This window comes from Camponotus vicinus, unplaced genomic scaffold, assembly GCF_025532165.1.
Source record: "Camponotus vicinus isolate PSW18456_S1 unplaced genomic scaffold, iyCamVici1.0 SCAF_4, whole genome shotgun sequence".
Taxonomy (NCBI): Eukaryota; Metazoa; Arthropoda; class Insecta; order Hymenoptera; family Formicidae; genus Camponotus; species Camponotus vicinus.
Genome location: NW_028141976.1, coordinates 9,714,747 through 9,736,711, shown reverse-complemented (window position 1 = coordinate 9,736,711; position 21,965 = coordinate 9,714,747). Strand labels below are relative to the sequence as shown.

The 21,965-nt window shown below is 33.3% G+C and overlaps 1 protein-coding gene across 4 annotated transcripts in view; it reads right to left on the bottom strand.

Annotated features, from left to right (window-relative positions):
* The window catches only part of LOC145970372 (protein kinase C and casein kinase substrate in neurons protein 1-like), a 70,651-nt gene that overhangs the window by 2,486 nt on the left and 46,200 nt on the right, over nucleotides 1-21,965 (bottom strand). For 2 of the 4 annotated variants that reach the window (XM_083097101.1, XM_083097102.1), the window contains exons 2-7: nucleotides 7,504-7,895; nucleotides 6,896-7,084; nucleotides 6,171-6,191; nucleotides 3,627-3,853; nucleotides 3,038-3,158; nucleotides 1,714-1,824 (exon numbers count right to left, since the gene is read on the bottom strand). In XM_083097101.1, the coding sequence (XP_082953227.1) occupies nucleotides 1,714-1,824; nucleotides 3,038-3,158; nucleotides 3,627-3,853; nucleotides 6,171-6,191; nucleotides 6,896-7,084; nucleotides 7,504-7,866 (1,032 nt within the window). In that variant the 5' untranslated portion in view covers nucleotides 7,867-7,895. The remainder of the gene's footprint in view (nucleotides 1-1,713; nucleotides 1,825-3,037; nucleotides 3,159-3,626; nucleotides 3,854-6,170; nucleotides 6,192-6,895; nucleotides 7,085-7,503; nucleotides 7,896-21,965) is intronic. The other 2 variants (XM_083097105.1, XM_083097103.1) reach the window with 2 other exon arrangements.

Genomic DNA, 21,965 nt, shown 5'->3' with positions numbered 1-21,965 from the left:
CACCCGTCTATCTTCTCAATAATCTCAATAATCTTATTACATATGTCAAAATATAACGTATACAAGGAAAAATTGACCGATTCGATGTCCTATGTCCTCTCATAGTGAGCACTGCTCACTCGACAATGCAAGAAAATATTTTTATAGAGAAGATAGACTCTCTCATCGTACATCTGTATTTTCATTACAATTCATTTACAAGTTTAAAAAGCGCATATTTACAAAGCGCAACAAGGCTCGAGATTGCGATTTTTTGAGATGAATTCTAACATGATAAGGACTCTGTAGACAGATTATATGAATTATGAGTAGTTAAAGTAATGTTACTTTAATTTTTAGTCACAGATGTATTATTATTATCGCATTATTTTTTGATGAAAATTAAATGAGACATTTTAAATGAGATATTCTTGAACGATATAATTCGTAGCTCTGTGATGAATATATACAGAACTTTATCCTATATCATGCAAAAAATTAATGTATACAATAACCATCGCATTTTCTTTGGAACTTTCTTCTTTCTTTCGTATATGTTTCATGTTTATATATAAATTTAAATTAAATATCTATATAAGTTTGTAATCTAATTTCCATTAAATGCCCATTTTGATTATATATTAAATTACTTCGATTATAAATTAAAATACTATTAGAGTATAATTTACGAATATTTGAGAAGTTTATAGCTGAAAGAAAGTACGACAGTCTTGATAAAGTTTGGTTTATAAAAAAACCTCTTTTATTCGCGAACTTAATTGCATATTATATTTCCGTTGTTTAATTCCATATATATATATATAATACGACACTTTCATAGTAATATAATATTTTTAAGCATGTGAAACATGCAGATATGTCGCATGTGATTTTCAACAATCGGTTGCAGGCATATATGACTATTGTTAAGCTCGATATGACTTATATTCATATTTTAATAATATTATAATTATCCATACCGTATACCATGAACGGGATAATAAGCATCTTGAAAGGAGACAATTTACAAACTTTTGAGGATTACAGAATTCTATCGAATCTAAGTCTAATCGTAAACGATTAAAATACAATGTTTTCATTGATTATTTTTTTGTTATAATGATGATAATCAATTCTTTTATTTTATAAAATGTATCACTCAAATAAGAATAAATTTGCTTAGATTTGGCTAGATTATATAGGCAGATTTATCTTTTCTCTTATCTTATGATACAAATATCATGAATAAATAAAAAATATTTTAAAAATATGTATAATCTCTTTTGAACGATATGTAATTTTGCAATCTTTCGTGATTTATATTCCCTGCCTTTGTCGCATTGTGTGTTACCTCAATAGTTTGTAAATTCGTTCCTCCTATATCTGCCATCCAGGGGAGGGGGCTGTTCCATGTTCACCTTTAGGCAGAGATCCGTGCGATTACGTGCGAGCGCAAGCGCGGAGCGGATTTACGGTTAATTCGGTTAAGCCGGCTAAGAGCTAGAAGCTGAGAAAGGAAACCCATCTTGGATGACCTCGCAACCAGCTGGGACATACGCGTTTAAAAGCTGTCGCGTGCTTGCTTTTAATCGGCGCCGACGACCTCTCGATCGTCTCAACGTGGCCGATCGAGATAGATCGTAGGTCGGATGGGCTTTTGAATATGTTCAACAATTATAAAATGAGATTGCGAGCGGCGCGTGTCACGTGTGTAACGTGTAAACAAAACTTTACATGCAGATCCTCGCCGACCGGGCGTTGATTGATGAGTGTGATGGAGCCTGCCGGGAGCGCCTCCTTCGACTTCGAGCCCTTCGTGATCTCGCGGAACTCCTCTGTGTAGTCCTGCATAATAGCAATGTCCCAAAACAATCACATGCATGCATTCCGGAAAATTGTCATGGGTTTCTCCTCTCTCCCTTTTTCTTAGTCTTGTCATTTTATATTTTCTCTTTCCGTCTTTTAATATTAAGAATATGTTGTGATATTTTATATCATTGTATAGAAACTCGATATTGTTCAAGTATTTTCGGATTAAGAAAAAGTCGAGGCGAGAGAGGTGATGATGTGGGGTGGAGTTGGACGTTATTCTGGCAAAGAATTTCACCATCGATACAGTTGCGCTGACGGGAGACAAAGGCACATATAACATCATTTAAACAAAAGATGTAATTTATTGCAATAATGAAACGTATCTTTTTGGGGCGTAAGGTTTTTTATATATAAGTTAGTTAAACTGAAATTATATATAAGTTAATTAAACTGGAAAATATTGATAAGATCGGCAATGCCTGTAACCCGTGATCATTATAAAATGACGATTGATGAATTCGCGTTATGTACAACGATTAGATAAATTTTCTATAAATTTATAAGATATTACTTCTTTTTAGGAGAATGTCCTAAATAATTTAGTAAGATAAATATAAGATTATATTATTACGAGTTAAGAAGCCTCAAGAAAATTCAAAAAGACAAAACATTATTGTAAGCAGATTTTTTCGGAAGCGCGATTGTACAAAAGCGTAATTTTTATTTAATGTTATACGATGCAATTTGATGACACAACGATAAGTTGTAAGAGAGTTAAAAATTCTGATTAAATATGCCCGTTCGCCTTCCTTTAAATATGATCTTATTCTTCATTTTATCACGAATAGGATATCATTTTTATTATTGTCCATTATAAAAAATTATCGATATTTTACTTATTACACACTTTTAATGCAGACAAAATTTACTTTTTTCTCAATGAAACTCTATTTCCTAGAAATATCGATATCTTTATATTTTATGTTAAATGTTTCAAAGAAAATTACGGCAAACATTGGTCAAATATGGTATTCTATGTTGTGCCAGAAATAAAAAAATATGTGGCGAGACATAACGAGTAACGGTAAAATTATTGTAAAATAAAGGGAAGAGCTATAGAGTAATATTCAGTCCACGCTACAGCTATATGTTTTTCTAACAATAGATCTTCAACCACGAGCAGGGCTTTTTCATGCGACAGTATAGAGTTTTTGTAGTGCATAGAAACAAGCGTAAGCAAACTTACCTCGAACTGTGGCCAATTCATAGCCATATTTACACCATGATTATTAGACCACCATTTGAGATCTTTCTCGTGGTCGGCGTTATTTATCGTGTGATAAAATTCCTCGTATATCTGTGGAAGCCTGGAAATAATAATATACAATTCGTGAAATAATGTGATACACTAAAGTTTTTCATATTCATTAAATCTAATAGAAAATTGAGAAATGGGGATTTTAATTTTATATTATTTTTAATTTTATTATATCATTTTATTATTTTATTTTTAAATCTAATAGAAAATTGAGAAATGGGGATTTTAATTTTATTATTTTTAATTTTATTATATCATTTTATTATTTTATTTTTCAGTTTCATTATTAATTTAAATTATTGTAAGCTGAATTGATTAAATGATAATACTGAGAGCCCGCAATCAATATTGATTATGATAGACGCAATCGTATCATATTTATACAATAATATATAATTAATATAATATATTTGAATATATAATTTAAAGCAAAATATATTTGTGTGATTTTTAAATTTACAATTATCATACATGATGGATCATATATATAGTTGCGTAATAATGAAAAAAGACTTACACTGGATCCTGCGATATATTCAGACATTTGTGAATGCCGAAGAGGACGTCTTTGAAGAACTGTAGTCGCTGCGCCTCCATTTCCTGACACTTCTCAAATACTTGCGTCATGTCTTCCATGTATTTTGGATTGTATTGATTGATTTCTTGAAGCGCCGCCTCGTACTTCTCTTTCGCCTTTTGCACCTCCTCTTTCGTTTTTTGCACTCTGTCCTGCATTTTCTTCACCTGTCAAAAGAGACGAGGAAAATATTTAGAAATCTTACAGAGAGCGTTCTTCTTTAATGTTAACTTGAAGGTAAAGACTTTGGTCGGTATCACGGGATACAGTCTAATAGTTTGAAGCTTTTATAAAGTGGCTTTAAACTTTACGGTTACATAAACTTTATGATGGTAAAAGTTTATATAAAAGTACGCTTCGTATATATGTATTAAAATTAAACCTTTTTCATCTTTCACGTAATTTACATTCAATCTTCAACAACGATTATCACGTGACACTAAATTGATTATTTCGTTAGTTTACAAAGTTCAAAATTTACAAATGTTAATTAAAAGGATATTTTTTAACAGATAATCTCAATTCTTTACCTTCAAATTTATCTAGCTCATCGCCAAGAGCTACAAAAAATGGTTTTTTGCGATAATAAACATGAATGCCACATTAAAGAAGGAGATCAAAATATATATATATATATATATATATATAACGATTTTATATCAAAAAATGTGCAAAGATATATACATATATATGTATCTGCCTATTTACTACATCAAACTACCTATAATTTAATCTACTTAGTGTTTATCTCATCATGCAACTACATGTAAATAACGTACAAACTAATAGCCGTTCTTTACAATAATTAATGCGTTCCAAAACATTTTCATATTAATACTGAAATGTATTGTTATATTCCTCAGACAATTTAAAAACGGTTATTTCTTGTTAAAATATAATAATTAATATAAAAGTTGAATATATTTTATGTATAAATTTTTATCATAATTAATTTCAACATAAAAATTTAAAGTTTTTCTTAAAGTTTCTTTTTAAGATTTTTATTAAGATTAGGAAATAGTAACAAAACGTATACGAAAACTCTTATGAATTTAAAATGATTTTTACCACAATAATTTTACATAATTAAATAATTATAGTTCTCAACAATTACTTTCCGAAGGAAGTTTCTTTAAAACGCAAGGTCATCCGAGATAAAATTTACGTTGTTATTTGATTTTACAAAAAAAAAATTATTCGCATGCACGAGATCATTGTGTGTGCCACGAGCGTCCTAAGAATTTAGTGCAAAGAGGTTTTATGTATATCGACTCATGAATTATCCATATTTCATGCACGTGCGCTGCATTTCTCCTGTTTATACCAGTTTTGAGTTAACCAAATTACAATAATACACGTCGAAGGGAGTGCTGTCGTAATTACGAGTAACGTTTAATCAATCGGCGGTGCAAATTATATCAGTCATATTCTCCTCTATATGGCAATTCTTTAAATATATACGCCGAATAATTATTTTAAGCAATAATTATATATCTAACATGAGCGAGCAAAGCATGCTATATTTAAACTGAAGAGACAGATGGACATTATAGGGGTTGATAAAAGGTGTGAAAAGAAATAAAAAAAAGAAAGCGTAAAAGATGTCGTAAAAAGATATATGCTAAACATATATTGCGTTCTAATTTCTTAAATCTAACGTCTTAAATCAGAAGTTTGCTTACCAGCAGAGCCTTCTGTAATAAGAGAAAGGGGGGAAAGACACATAAGTCAAGAAACATGCGACACATGCAACATCATATACATACAAACTGAACGTCGCCTATTTTATTATTCCTAAGGATTTTTGGTACTCTGAGCCTCCATGCATCACATCCACAATCTGTCATCTAAAAACGTCGTTAGCCGTCTTTCAGAGGTGTCTATCTCCGATATCGAGATCATTATTGTGCCGACTATGCGTGCGCGTGGGTGTTGGGCGGTGATTTATATACTTTAGAATTCAATGATTCAAATATTTAGAATTCAAATATTTATGGAACGCGGAATTCCTTGGAATTTTTTTTCTGTCTTTAAATTTACATCAATCCCTACAATATCCCTAACAATAATCCGAACAATTGTGAAATAGTAAAATTCAGAAATTGATTTAATTTTCGTTTATTTATTTGAGCCAAATTCCTAATTATTAATTTTAGTAAAATTCAGATATACAGAAATGTGATTTTTTTTTTTTGGTATTGCAAGTTTGTTTCATCATTTGAGTTCCTAATAATTACTACCGTGCAAGAAATGGAACGAAACGTACATATATTCATACAGTTACTATTAAAGTATCTTCTCCGTACCGAATGAAAGATGTTAGGTAAAAAACACACAGGTGTGCAAACTGAGAACTCTGCTCGCAGAAGCAAACGAATCGGGTATCGTTAGCTCACTGCGAGAGAAGCAATAATGGAACAAGAGAGAGATAGAATATAGCGCATGCAAGAATTCTTAGGAATACACACAAGGTGTAAAACGTACGTTTTCAGAGCCTCGGGCCATCTGCAAATAATACTCGCTAAAGAACAACTGTATCTACCGTACGTAAGACCATGTGTAATACGCGTGATCGAGATGCCAAGAGACTATAACGCGAACATATGATGTCAAATATATACATTGTGCACATCTATATAACTCGATTGTTTCATTGTTTTGAAAAGGATATACTATTAAGAATACGAAGAGAAGAATTATCGTGAGATTATTTTAATTCGTGGATGTTATAATAATGTAAAATACGTATTGTTGTAGATTGAAGTAATAAACGTGCGCAGTATGTATGTATATGTTCACGAATTGGAATATTCATACAACAAACTTATCACCATTATAATTATCGCTTTAAATATTATCGCACTTCTATTTATGGTTATCTTCGAGAATTCTTATTAAGCAACAATTTTGAAAATATATTTGATAAAATATCGAGCAAAACTTGCCACGAGAATTTTAAAATACGAGTATTATAAATATATTATTTTATGAGAAGAGTAAATTCGCGAATTATATTTGTATAACGTGACTTAATTTTGTTTCGCCTTTTAAAAGCGAACGTGATGACGAAGTGACTTCTATTATAGTAATACATGGTACTACTGGTTGCGACGCGATCGTTAATAAAACGTTACGAGAGTGACAAGTGACGTAATATATGTGCGCGAGATATGCGGGATATACAATGGATTGTGACGTGGATTGCTCACCTGGTCCGGCGAGAGAGAACTGTCCGCCGAGGCGTTCCTCTCCATGTTCGCCGCGGTTCGTTCGGTCTTGCAACTGTTGTGATACTCCGACTTTGCTTTCTCAACCTTCTGTAGGAGTTTCGCCCATGGCTTCTGTGCCTTCTTGAACGCATCTTCCATTTCCTTGCGCTCCTTCAGGGTCATCATCGACTGCAATCATAGAACCAAGCCCGTGCAATATCAGTTAATATTACTATTGCGTGCAAGTACTATTACAAAAATTGATATAGAAAGAATCATCAAGAACAATAGACATTAAATCTTCCATCCATAAAATTGACTATAATGGACAAAGATATTGTAACAAGAATAAATTTATCATCTAGAAATAAATTTTAATTTGTATATTTCAAAAATGTATAAAAAGCAAAATGTCAAATATTTTGAGTTGAAGTTGAATTTTTACATCAATTATTTTATTTAAAAAAAATATATCGTTCAAAAAAAAAAGTAAAAATACTAATCTAGCCATCTTATCACCTAAGTTTTTAGGAGAAAGATGAAAACCTTGTACGTGACTCCAAATTTCTGTGTATTTAAGGGGGAATCAGTGACGCAACTACTCGTACCTTGTGATACGTGTCTTTCTGCCACGTCTTGACTTGCTGGACGATGTCGTTACAGAGGTTCTCTTTGACCCTGAGGTGAAGATCACAAAGTCTGTCGGATTCTACCAGAACACCTTTCCATGCTGCCTCGGTTGTACCATATTCGGGTCCTTTCTCGATCTTGTCGTTCCAATTCTTAGACCAGTTCTTGAGCGCCTTGGCATAGGTTTTTTCAATCTCTGCCCTTTCCTGGACCAACGCTATCAAACTGTCGCAGAGTTTATGACCATCCTCGATCCTCCTCGTCGTCCGCTTGTAGTTGCCCGGCTCCCAGAAGGAATCTGACGTCGCTATCAGCATGTTGTCGTCGCTGTGATGTGACATCTTAGCCTAAGTCGAGAAATTCTCTTTACCTGAAAATGAAAGGATAATAGACGGTCAGAGAGACAGCGATAAAAAGAAAAAATGTTATCTCTTCATAATGCGCAGAATTTTGTGCCCGTATTGACTTTTAGATTCTTCTATACTAACAGTTTTCAATTTCGTAAAATTAAAAAGTTCTTTTTAGTAAATTACAGTCATTATTATTCTGTGCAAATAAGCAAATAGGCAAATAAAATATACTACATAGAGCTTATTTGATAAAAAAATAAAGCCCAAATCTTCAAAAAATTCATTTGAAGATTAATGGAATTAATTATTTAAAAACTCAGAAATTAAAAAGCTACTGATGTTACTAGTCGCGTAATATTATGTAGCGTATGATATTGGAGCATTTACTTGATTATTTATTTAAACAATATCTCTCCTAGATCAGGGAAACATAGGAATTCGTTGCAAATATATATATGTATATACTCTCTCTCTCTCTCTTTCTGCTTTAAAGATTTAAATTTTAATCTACTTAATGTCAGTTTTTTACACGACTTCGTTTTTAAAATAATAATATTAATTATATGTTATCTTCTAATAACATGTTCTAATTTTATATCTTCTAACATCTTCCAATTATATATAATATTTGCAAAAATAATTTAAGATAACTAATTTATCTCTGTCCATGATTTCTTCCTATATGTATCTGTCGCTGCACATAGCAACTTGTTTTTCTCAATTTGTTTTATATGCTAAGAAATTGCAGGTTCTCCGGTTTATCGACGAAGGAATTTACGAGCTGCAACAGACATGGTAGTCGTTTCTATGCAGGAATGTTGAATATTTGCTAGAACGGGTATGGCAGAGTTATTGGATTACGGCTCGGTTTGGATCATCGATTGGCCCAATTTGCGAAGCCATCACAAATCTGCGCGACGAGATATGTACTGACACATCGCAATGCGAGTATGCATAATATTTGTAAATTCCCCCCTTAAGAATAACTTTAAAACACCTCGAAAGATTTTATATGAATTTTTCTTTATATTTATTTTTTATATTATTTTTATATCAATATTTATTAATCAATAAAATGTATGTGCGTTATTTAACATATTTATTTTCCACGGTACCTATAATTTTATTTTCAATTAAAAAGGAGATAAAATTAAAATAATATAAAATAGAATTCTAAGATAATATATTTAATGTTAAATGTCAAGATATAAACTTTAAAATTGTCCTATTTCTCGAGTAACGAGCGTTGAATAAAACTCGAATCGAGAGAGAAGAATTACTCTCCTTAAGTACCTCGAGACTCTTAGAGTGCGATTTTATTGTTAGATGGCACGCAACAGAGAGAATGAAAATTGCGTCTGTGCGATGCTGCGCGTGCGGCGATTCTCGATTGGGTCAAGCAAACTAACAATTAGATGCGATAGCTCGCCGGGACTAGTCGCGCCGGTACTCGTTCATATGCAAATGCAGTGCACATCCAGCCTGCATTCTCCGATTCTGGTCATCAACGGTTACGGAATCGCCTGATGAAGTTTTACGGGCAACAATATTGGCACCGCTTGTTACGTTCTAACAGTATAAATTAGGGAAACATTCCAGTTCGGTCCAAGGAAATACATCTCCTGGGGAAAAGTATAAAAATCAGATGAATATTCTCATCGTAGGTTCTTCACATTTTATGTATTTTTAATTTGGTATGTATATAATTTTAATTTGATAACCAAATTTATAATTTATTTCCCTTTTTTTAAATTTTGTGTAATATTTTTATTTTCAATATTTCAATTCTTACATGAATTATAAAAAGATATTGGACCGTAAAAAATTATTAATATAAGATACAAGAAATATATGTGTAAATCTGCACTTATTGTAAATAAACTTAGATGTAGCCATCAAGATTCTTATTCTTAAACACGCATTCCTGTTGAAAATGTTCCTGTTATACAAATGTGTTAAACTGTCTTCTTTGGAAAACGCAAGAACAATGCCACATGCTATGGGATCACATGTAAATGAATGAAAAAGGAAACAGATAGCGACGTTTAATAATGAGACAATAGTCGTTTGTGGATACGGAAGTATTCGTGAGTTGTACGTCAAGAAACGTCCTTGCTGAGCCAAAGTTCTCCGGTGAAAGTCGATGAGAATGAAATCTAGGGACGTATAAGATCCGTTGTTCCGTGCATTAGGTACTTTTTTACAGAGAAAAGAGAAAAAGGTTGAAACCCGTTGTTTTTTCTTCGTTTTTGAGCTCATCCTCTCGTGCTTTACTTAATGAAAACATAAAAATAAAGTAGAGTATCGTTCAATAGAGTAAGAATTAACTTTTGATCTAAATTGGACGATCGTATAATAAATATTAATCTTAACGAAAATTAATTGTATAATTATAAGAGGACTAATAAAATTCGATAAACAAACTTTATTGTTATTCTTCTTAACTAATAATTAAATTCCTGTTTGTCACAAATATTAAATCAACTTCACTATAATTTATATCCATTAATATCATTCAAAATCGCGAATTTATGTATTTGTTTAATTAATTTCTGCGGCCAATTCGATATTGCTTGTTATTTGGTTAAAGATTAACATTAATTTTATTGGACTAGATAATATAAATCGTCATTTCTCTTGAATTATTCTAGAGTGCTTTGATTTAATGAATATTTACGGAGAATTATGGGCACTGTGCAAGAAACAGTGGACGAGAGGTTTAATGGTTCTCCAGACTAATTTGCATAGATTTTAATGCGAATGCTTATGAGAATGATATATTTCTCAATTGTCTCGTAATACATATATACACACACAATCATTTACATAGACTCGCATTTATGTTTTTCAAATATACAGAGATCCTTTAAATAGACTACGTATCTTTCTAATAGTATTTTCAAGTTTTTTACTAGAGTAAATTGTGCATGTTCTTTTAAATTTATATCAAAAATCAAACATTTCTCATATAAAACCAGATGTGTTAATAATCCTATATATAAATAAAATAAGATTATATATAAAATTACGCAATGTATGCAGCATTTCATATATTAATTATTATAACAGAATTCATACAAATAATGTATAAGCTACAAGAACTTTTGGAGTCTTGTAGAAAGAAAAAGAGAGAGAGAAAGAGGAAGATCACACGAAGATGACGAAGGAGAGTAAAGAGGCGTGGGCCGAGGAATGCCGCCAAGCCAGCCCATGGGAATGATCGACCAGCTCGAAAGATCGAGCGGAAGGTCGCATCAAGGCCCCCGGAGCGGACTTTAATTTTCGGCATCATCTCGGACAGGTGAAACTGAAAGAGAGTCGTTGCTTTACAGCTGTCTCGCGTACGAAATGGCGTTGAAACCAGCGTTTTCCACAGCAAGCCCTTTCTTTCGCTCCGATTAGGAACGGTTGCTCCGGATCGTGGAATGTTGCTCGGTGAGCTGGATCGCGAGCAATCTGGAAGGCGCCATGAGCGTGAACGATTAGTCGCTTACGCTTTTTTTTTCATGTAAAACCGCAGGATTTGCCGGCGCATTGTGAGAGACCGACGAGGGGATCGCGTGTGTCGGCCGTGAAACAAGACTGATGAGCTCCTTGAGATATAACGATCTTCTAATATCGACTAGAAGACATACAGATACACGTTAGAAACGCGTTGTATTTAAAGAGATTAAATAGATACACGATTGAAGATATCGGAGTTTAACGGATACGTTATTGCAGTGTGTAATTTCTCGTGCGCGCATGTGGGTGATCTCTACTTATTTGCTTTACTTTAATATATCAAAATTGATATTTTACTTTATGTAAAAAAATATTATACAAAAATTAGATATTAAATATTTTGCATTTAATCCAATTAAATTATGCGCTTGTTAACAAATCAATATCAATTCTAAATCTTTATAATTAATTATAATGTGAATATAATGTAGAAATATTTATATACATAACTTTTGTTAAATAGAATAAACTTCAATCTTTAAAAAAAATATGCTGAATTGTGTGAATATGCGATATTGCGATAATGTGTGTGCAGTTGACATTTCAAAAGTATGCTAATGTTGGAAAATGCTGCGTGTGCAGATGCCATAAAATGTGCTGTTTATATTTTTATAAATAACAAGACCATGCCATGGTAGCCACTTATATTTTATTTAGTTCATCTCTCTCTTTAATTCTAAATTTAATAATCGTAATCGTGCATTATCGTTAAAATGTGCATTGGATCATTAAGAGATCAGGAAAATTTTTTTCACAAAAATTTTTCCTCAAAACGAATATTTTTTCCCTTAGAAATAAATAGAATTTTCAACAATTCCATAGAAAATTATATTGTTACGTATTTTTAGCGATGTACAGTTTGTTTTGCATGCTTATACTTGTATTAATCTTTTCGTGAATTGAATAGTGAAAATGTCGAGTTAACAAGAACTGTTTGATAAATGGTGGAACGACCTGCTTTTGCGCTGACGCGTAGAAGAGAGCGATATGCTGAATCATTACGCCTTCGTTTTGTTACGTCACTATTATCGGTCGCAAGGGTGTCTGGTGCATCTTACACGTGCTACATAATATCTTCCTGAGTATCTCCTTGAACGTGCACGCTTGTTAAAAGTTGCATAGGTTTCATATATGCATCATATCATTACGGGGATGCAAAACTGCACGTGCATTATACGTGGTTGAAATATTAATAAAACATAACTTTTCTTCCTACATTACATATCTTTTTATTAATTTTCTCAATTCTATTCTTTAATTCCTTTTTCTAAATTAATTCCATTCCTCATTGGTTATTTTTTTGAAATAATATTTTTTATTTAAAATAATAAAATATTAAGAAAGTACAATAAAAATATAATATATAAAAATATATAATATAATAAATATATAATACACTCACCCGCAAAAAAAGCGGTACACCTAAAATTTGAGAAAATTTCATCAAATTTTAAATGATCATAACTTGGTAAATAATGATGATAAAAATATGTTTAAAAAAACAAAATGAAGGCTGTAATGTCCACTTTAAGAATATTTAAGTGGCAATTATGCTCAGCCATTGTTTTCAAAATGGCGGATAAGGAAGTGAAAGGATGTAAAATTGATTATTAAAGGATCGAGTTTGGGACGGTGCACGGCGTAAATCAGGTAACGCAGCCCAATGAGACCAAATGCTCGTGAAAGTGTGGAGTGTTATCTTTAAAATGTTTTTTTACCGAGCTCGATACGATGATTTTTCGCTGAGTTATTCCGAATTTAATTAAAAACGCTCTTTTTTCTTCTTCAATTTGCAGCTCAGCGAATAATTATCGTATCGAGCTTGGTAAAAAAGCATTGTAAAGGTGATACTCCACACTTTCACATGCATTTCGTCCCATTGGGCTGCGATACCTGATTCACGCCACGCACTGGAGCAAAGCGGGAACCTTTATTTATCGGTTTTGTATGCTTTCATTTATCCGCTATTTTGAAAAAAAATGGTTGCACATAATTTCAATTTAATTTAGGTGTGTGTGTGTGTGTGCTCGTTTGTATACCACAAGGATAAGGACCCCGTGGTTCGTCAGCTCCACAGTATTTAAAGACTCCAAACCCTCCTTGTGGCGTGTGTGTGTGTGTGTGTGTGTGTGTGTGTGTGTGTGTGTGTGTGTGTGTGTGTGTACGGGCGCACGCATGTGTGTATTAATAGTGGGTATGACCTCCTCATGCGCGTATTACCTCATTCATACGATCAGGCATACTCTGTATTAGTCTTTTTATTTCATCCTGCGTAATTGCATCCCATGCATTTTGAAGAACTCTTTGAAGTTCTTGCAGTGACTGAGGTGCAGGTACGTGATTTCGTACTTTCTTGCCGAGATTGTCCCACAAATGCTCAATGGGATTTAAATCCGGACTACTTGCTGGCCAAACAAGTCGATTTATGCCAACTTCATCGAGGAAATCAAACACTCTTCTCGCAGTGTGTGGTCGAGCATTGTCTTGCATAAACAAGAAGTTCTCTCCGATAAAGGGTGCATACGGAACAACATACGGAAGGAGTATGTCTTCCACGTATACATCTGCGTTCATGTTCCTGTCAAAAAAGTGCAAATCTGTATGAGCGTCCCAGAACCAGGCCTCCTCTTGAAAGAATTGGTGTCTAAGTACCTGGCATAAGCACGTTGCACAGTTGACACTGACAGATCAAGTGCCTCAGCAACGTATCTTCGACTTCTGCCATCTTCAATTAAAGCAACAACTTGAGCAGCTTTTTCTGGAGTTATCGTTGCCATAATCGAGAAGTAATTTCGAGAAGAAGTAATTAATTATGGTTTCAATAGATGAAGTCGCAAGGAGCAACGCGTCTAGAGAGCTAGCAAATCAATCGCATAACTTGTACTATAGTCTTTCAATGTTTTTTCCGTTTGAGACGTGCTTATGCCAGGTACATTGAAAGACTAAAGTACAAGTTATGCGATTGATTTGCTAGCTCTCTAGACGCGTTGCTCCTTGCGACTTCATCTATTGAAACCATAATTAATTACTTCTTCTCGAAATTACTTCTCGATTATGGCAACGATAACTCCAGAAAAAGCTGCTCAAGTTGTTGCTTTAATTGAAGATGGCAGAAGTCGAAGATACGTTGCTGAGGCACTTGATCTGTCAGTGTCAACTGTGCAACGTGCTTATGCCAGGTACTTAGACACCAATTCTTTCAAGAGGAGGCCTGGTTCTGGGCGCCCTCGACGTACCAATGAAAACGATGACCGATTTATTGTTTTAAATTCATTAAGAGACAGACATCGAACAGCTGTTCAAATTCGAAACAATTTAAGGGATGTCCACAATTGCAATGTATCCGTTGACACCGTTCGGAGAAGATTAGCGGAACAAAATCTGTTTTCGCGCAGGCCAGCGGCTGTACCTTTTCTTACAGGTCGTCATCGCGTAGCTCGACTCAATTTTGCAGTTGCGCATAGAGACTGGAATTACGCAGACTGGGGCAAAGTACTCTTTAGCGATGAATCTCGTTTTTGTCTCTATTCTCCAGATGGACGAGAACGAGTTTATCGTCGTCGTGGAGAACGATTTGCAGATTGTACTGTAAGTGAAAGGTACAGCTACAATGGAGGTTCTGTGATGGTTTGGGCAGGTATTTCAGCGGACGCTCATACAGATTTGCACTTTTTTGACAGGAACATGAACGCAGATGTATACGTGGAAGACATACTCCTTCCGTATGTTGTTCCGTATGCACCCTTTATCGGAGAGAACTTCTTGTTTATGCAAGACAATGCTCGACCACACACTGCGAGAAGAGTGTTTGATTTCCTCGATGAAGTTGGCATAAATCGACTTGTTTGGCCAGCAAGTAGTCCGGATTTAAATCCCATTGAGCATTTGTGGGACAATCTCGGCAAGAAAGTACGAAATCACGTACCTGCACCTCAGTCACTGCAAGAATTTCAAAGAGTTCTTCAAAATGCATGGGATGCAATTACGCAGGATGAAATAAAAAGACTAATACAGAGTATGCCTGATCGTATGAATGAGGTAATACGCGCACGAGGAGGTCATACCCACTATTAATACACACATGCGTGCGCCCGTACACACACACACACACACACACACACACACACACACACACACACACACACACGCCACAAGGAGGGTTTGGAGTCTTTAAATACTGTGGAGCTGACGAACCACGGGGTCCTTATCCTTGTGGTATACAAACGAGCACACACACACACACACCTAAATTAAATTGAAATTATGTGCAACCATTTTTTTTCAAAATAGCGGATAAATGAAAGCATACAAAACCGATAAATAAAGATTCCCGCTTTGCTCCAGTGCGTGGCGTGAATCAGGTATCGCAGCCCAATGGGACGAAATGCATGTGAAAGTGTGGAGTATCACCTTTACAATGCTTTTTTACCGAGCTCGATACGATAATTATTCGCTGAGCTGCAAATTGAAGAAGAAAAAAGAGCGTTTTTAATTAAATTCGGAATAACTCAGCGAAAAATCATCGTATCGAGCTCGGTAAAAAAACATTTTAAAGATAACACTCCACACTTTCACGAGCATTTGGTCTCATTGGGCTGCGTTACCTGATTTACGCCGTGCACCGTCCCAAACTCGATCCTTTAATAATCAATTTTACATCCTTTCACTTCCTTATCCGCCATTTTGAAAACAATGGCTGAGCATAATTGCCACTTAAATATTCTTAAAGTGGACATTACAGCCTTCATTTTGTTTTTTTAAACATATTTTTATCATCATTATTTACCAAGTTATGATCATTTAAAATTTGATGAAATTTTCTCAAATTTTAGGTGTACCGCTTTTTTTGCGGGTGAGTGTATATAAAAATATATAATATAATAAATATATAATATAATAATATAATAAAAATATATAAATATGTAGGAAAACACAAATGTAATTAATTAATTAGTTCTCATATAATAAATTATATAATATACTTTATATAAAATATTAAAACATTAAAATAAAAATACAGTTTTTCTTAAAGAATATTCTACAGTTAACAGTTGCTTAAAGATTATAGTACAGTAAACGATATCTAAAATTTTGAAAAAAAAAAAAAAAATGAAAATCTCTTATATAGTTCAATGAAAAGTTTAATGTTTAATGATCAATGAAAAATTATTAAATCTATATTAATGTTTATATTTCAAATTATTTTCGCAATATGTCAAAATTTGTTAAATTCATTATTCGATGATCAGATGAGCAATCATTTCTATGGAAATCGCGAATAATTTCAAACATTCGGTAAACGAACTTTGCGCTGTGATTGCGTTTTTGTGAAATATTCCGGTTGCAGATGACATCATCTGCTCTGGATAAAGTATCAGCGTGTCTCGTGACCGAGCATGCACAAAAAAAAAGAGAAAAAAGTGTCTCGATAAGATAAAAGATCATGCCGTAAATAAATATAAACGTGACTAACCGTATGTAGCGATGAGAGGACGCTCTTTACAATCTCTAAATAGCACGGGCATTATATATAGAGCGATTCTTTATAGAAATTATTTATATACATCCCTTCTTTATATTTATCGATACATAAATATCAATGAAACTCTATATATGTAACATCAATGAACGATTACGTTGGGGCTTCTTCGTCGAATGTGATTTATATGAGCCAAATATTTTATTTTTGACAGGCGTTATTATAACAATACTATTTATCATAAAGATCCCGATTAATTATTCTTTCCGGGCATGGTTCTCCATTAATTAAATTTTCGGCCGCTCTAATTTAAAAGTAGAACAAGATACAGTAGAGCCTCGTTATGATAATTTTAATTAACGTTGCGTCTCGGATATATAGAGTTCATTATATTTCGGCTCACTTTGTAACTGTTATAAAATGCAACGGAGTTATTTTATAACGGTTGATGATTATCGAATGTGTGTTACAATAACATTTTTATCCTCATCCAATGCTCGATGTACAAAAGATATATTCGAGGGGTCAACCACTGGCAATCATTGTACATTTCATCAGGAATATATTGCTGCAGTACAGTAAATATAATTTTAGGAAATTCATGTTTTAGAAAAATATGAATTGAAATAATATTAGCAATATAAGACAAAAAGTAATATGCATTAGAAACACTTTTTATTTCTGCGGCAGTACTGCTAATATTGACAATAAAATAATAATAGGAATACCAAAAATACAAAAGCATTATTAACAAAAGCAATACAATAGCAATGTTAGCAATAAAATGTATTGTATAAAACGTATTGTGCCAAAAATGACAACCACTGTACATTTTCTGAGTGGTGATTGACCCCTCGGATATATCACATAAAAAACAATTAATTACATAAATCATATATTTTTGAAAGCAGAGATATTTTATTAAATTGAGAGGTTGCTTTGGATATCGCTTGATCATATATATTTGATCTGATTATTATCGAGTTTAACTATACCCTAAAAATTTCACGCGTCTTCGACTTGTATTTACATCACTGCTATTAATACATTTATAGCGAGATTTGCCAGGTTACAATTATTAATATCATTGCATATCAACACGACATTCTCGCTTCGGGTATCGGGTATTTAAAGATTACAATTCCTAAGTGATCAACGTAATTATTGATTATTATCGATCCGATGTAATAATATGATGTCGGAATAGTTTTATAAATAGCTATGTGCCACGCGGACGCACTGTAATAACAATGATATTCTTGCGTATAAGAGTCAGATCATCGATGTATCCAGGCAAATGACATGTTCTCCGATGTGGTCACGCTTGAGTCATCGCGTTGCAGTTATCGTTTCGACTGAGAGTTTTTTTAATAACGATGCCTACATTCGTTTCAAAATTACTGGTAATAGAATTCACATCGCTCTATACGATAGAAAAAAATGTAAAAATATTACTTCCTCGAAATTTTGTCAATTCGTCTGATAAAGTTTTACTCTTTTTTATATAAAGAATTATTTTCATAAAAGCTAATTAAAATTTCATACATCTATCTAGACGATAATAAAAAATAACGTTTTCTGTTACGTTAGTTGAAAGATGACAATGCACAAGTCCAGAAGTAACTTTGTAAAAAATAAAATCGTTGATTTGCATTTATCCAAGAGAATTAAAATGTAAATGTTCGCTCAACGATCAGAAGCTGAGAGGCCAATAGAAACCTCGGAATGGGAATTTGTGCCATGGCGTGTTTCGAGGACAATGCCGAGGAGATGGCAGTTAAGGAAATATAAATGGCCTTATATATAAGCAACGTTAGACAAGGAAAACGTCGTTTACGGCGGATTGCAACGAAAGAATACATATATAGACAGAGTTATACGCGCGAAGTGTCTTCGGGAATGAGGCTTTGTATCATCTGTGATACATGAATTTAATTTATTCTAATCTATTGCTACAACTGCTGCGTTTGCCTTATTTATATAAAAAAATCTCGTTATTATCTTCCTAAATAATTCTGTATAATTTTTCGATGAATTTTATTAATGATGTTTGTTACTTTTATTTATCCAACCAATATTCGACATCAAAAATAATTCCTATTCTAGATTTAAAACTGGATTGGAATTATAAAGAAAAAAAATTGCGATTGTGTGTATGTGCGAGAGAAATCATTCTCATCGACATATTTTGATACAAAAATTATTTTCATATTAATATATCTTTCTAAAATATCTTTCACGTCTCGCATCTTGTTTCAAATGAGATTGTCGATTTCAACGATTTGTTGGCTTGCAAACTTCGAGAAGCGCAGTTTTCTATCGCGAACTCCACTGCAAATTAGTTTCCAGTGCAAAGTCCTCGATTGATTCTCGAGACTGGCTGACTGTTTAGGATGCTTTGAAAAGAGATACGATTATGTGTTCAGAGAAATAAAGCTCTTTTGGCGACGTTTCAACCGCGATATATGCTATTCAAAGTATACACATATATTACGTGTGGTCTGAGTCACCTCTGTTAAGCTAGTAGGACCAAATTAGCAAAATCAAACCAAACCTATCACATTATTTAGTACCTATTTTGTACTAATTTGTACCACTCATAATAATTTTGTACCCTGTGCAATTTCGAAAAAAATCATGACACTGCCACCTTAATATTAAGTCAGCAGGACCACAATAAAAAAAAAAACAAAAAAAGAAAATCAAGTACAGAAATATAACGGACTGAATTTGTACTATTTTGTACCATTAATAATAATTTTGTAATCTGTGCAATTTCGAAAAAAACCATAACACTGCCACCTTAATATTAAGTCAGCAGGACCACAATAAAAAAGAAAAAGAAAAAAAGAAAATCAAGTACAGAAATACACTAGACTGAATTTGTACTAATTTGTACCATCAAAAAAAACTTAATATATTCATCCCTTCTACTTCAAACAACCCCCAATTGAATTTAGCCCTATCAGTCTTAAGAATAAAGTACTCATTCCCATTAGCAGAATCAATCGCTACTTGTACATTCGACGTAGCATAATTTGTACTATCAAAATATAGAGTTTTAGATTTTGTACCCTCGCCGATTATTCAAAAACTACCCCCGACCCTCAACAGTCTCAAGAGTAAAGTACTCGTTCCCACTAGCAGAATCAATCGCTACTTGTACATTCGATGTGGCATAATTTGTACTACCAAAATATAAAGTTGTAGATTTTGTACCTTCGCCGATTATTCAAAAACTACCCCCGATTCTCATCAGTCTCAAGAGTAAAGTACTCGTTCCCATTAGCAGAATCAATCGCTACTTGCGCATTCGACTTGGCATAATTTGTACTATCAAAATATAGAGTTTTAGATTTTGTACCCTCGCCGATTATTCAAAAACTACCCCCGACCCTCATCAGTCTCAAATGTAAAGTACTCGTTTCCATTATCAGAATCAATCGCTACTTGTACATTCGATGTGGCATAATTTGTATTATCAAAATATAAATATACTTATTCGATATTTTATATACAGAATCATAAAAAAGAATAAGTTTTATTGCTGAATGTAATATTAAAAAAGAACAATACGGTATAAAAATTGAAACTTTATATTTATTGTTGAGACTGATGAGAGGGTAGTTTTTGAATAATCGGTGAGGGTACAAAATCTAAAACTTTATATTTTGATAGTACAAATTATGCTACGTCGAATGTGCAAGTAGCGATTGATTCTGCTAATGGGAACGAGTACTTTACTCTTGAGACTGTTGAGGGTCGGGGGTAGTTTTTGAATAATCGGCGAGGGTACAAAATCTAAAATTCTATATTTTGATAGTACAAATTATGCTACGTCGAATGTACAAGTAGCGATTGATTCTGCTAATGGGAACGAGTACTTTACTCTTGAGACTGTTGAGGTTCGGGGGTAGTTTTTGAATAATCGGCGAGGGTACAAAATCTAAAATTCTATATTTTGATAGTACAAATTATGCTACGTCGAATGTACAAGTAGCGATTGATTCTGCTAATGGGAACGAGTACTTTACTCTTGAGACTGTTGAGGGTCGGGGGTAGTTTTTGAATAATCGGCGAGGGTACAAAATCTAAAACTCTATATTTTGATAGTACAAATTATGCTCCGTCGAATGTACAAGTAGCGATTGATTCTGCTAATGGGAATGAGTACTTTATTCTTAAGACTGATAGGGCTAAATTCAATTGGGGGTTGTTTGAAGCAGAAGGGATGAATATATTAAGTTTTTTTTGATGGTACAAATTAGTACAAATTCAGTCTAGTGTATTTCTGTACTTGATTTTCTTTTTTTCTTTTTTTTTTATTGTGGTCCTGCTGACTTAATATTAAGGTGGCAGTGTTATGGTTTTTTTCGAAATTGCATAGGTTACAAAATTATTATTAATGGTACAAATTAGTACAAATTCAGTCCGTTATATTTCTGTACTTGATTTTCTTTTTTTGTTTTTTTTTTATTGTGGTCCTGCTAACTTAATATTAAGGTGGCAGTGTCATGATATTTTTCGAAATTGCACAGGGTACAAAATTATTATTAGTGGTACAAATTAGTACAAAATAGGTACTAAATAATGTGATAGGTTTGGTTTGATTTTGCTAATTTGGTCCTGCTAGCTTAACAGAGGTGTCTGAGTCTCTTCTTGTAACCACGATGATGTCTTTGAACTGAACAAACTACCGGTCAACAATCGCGAATGAAAATGTTATACGTTTTTTATTCCGTTTCATAAAATCTTATACTATTGTGACATAAAATAACATATATAGTATATCGATTTCTTTGGCTGTGATTGGATGTTTGACTGATCAAATCGTCATAAATTCGTGATTAGTCTCTCGCGACTGGTCATTTATCTAGCAATGGCAATAAGTTGACGTTAGACAAGGACGAATGCTAGTCATCAGATAGAAAGTCATCAGTTTCGCATTGAGCATCGGAAATAAAGATATTTTACATTTTTTTCACTTGCTTCGTTGGTTGATTCAATGATTTATTAGCTTCTTAAATCGCAATCGCGAAGTGCATTGCGCGTTTGCATAATCAAATCATAGTAAAGTGACGAATACAGGTTTTGCTTATGTTAGTCA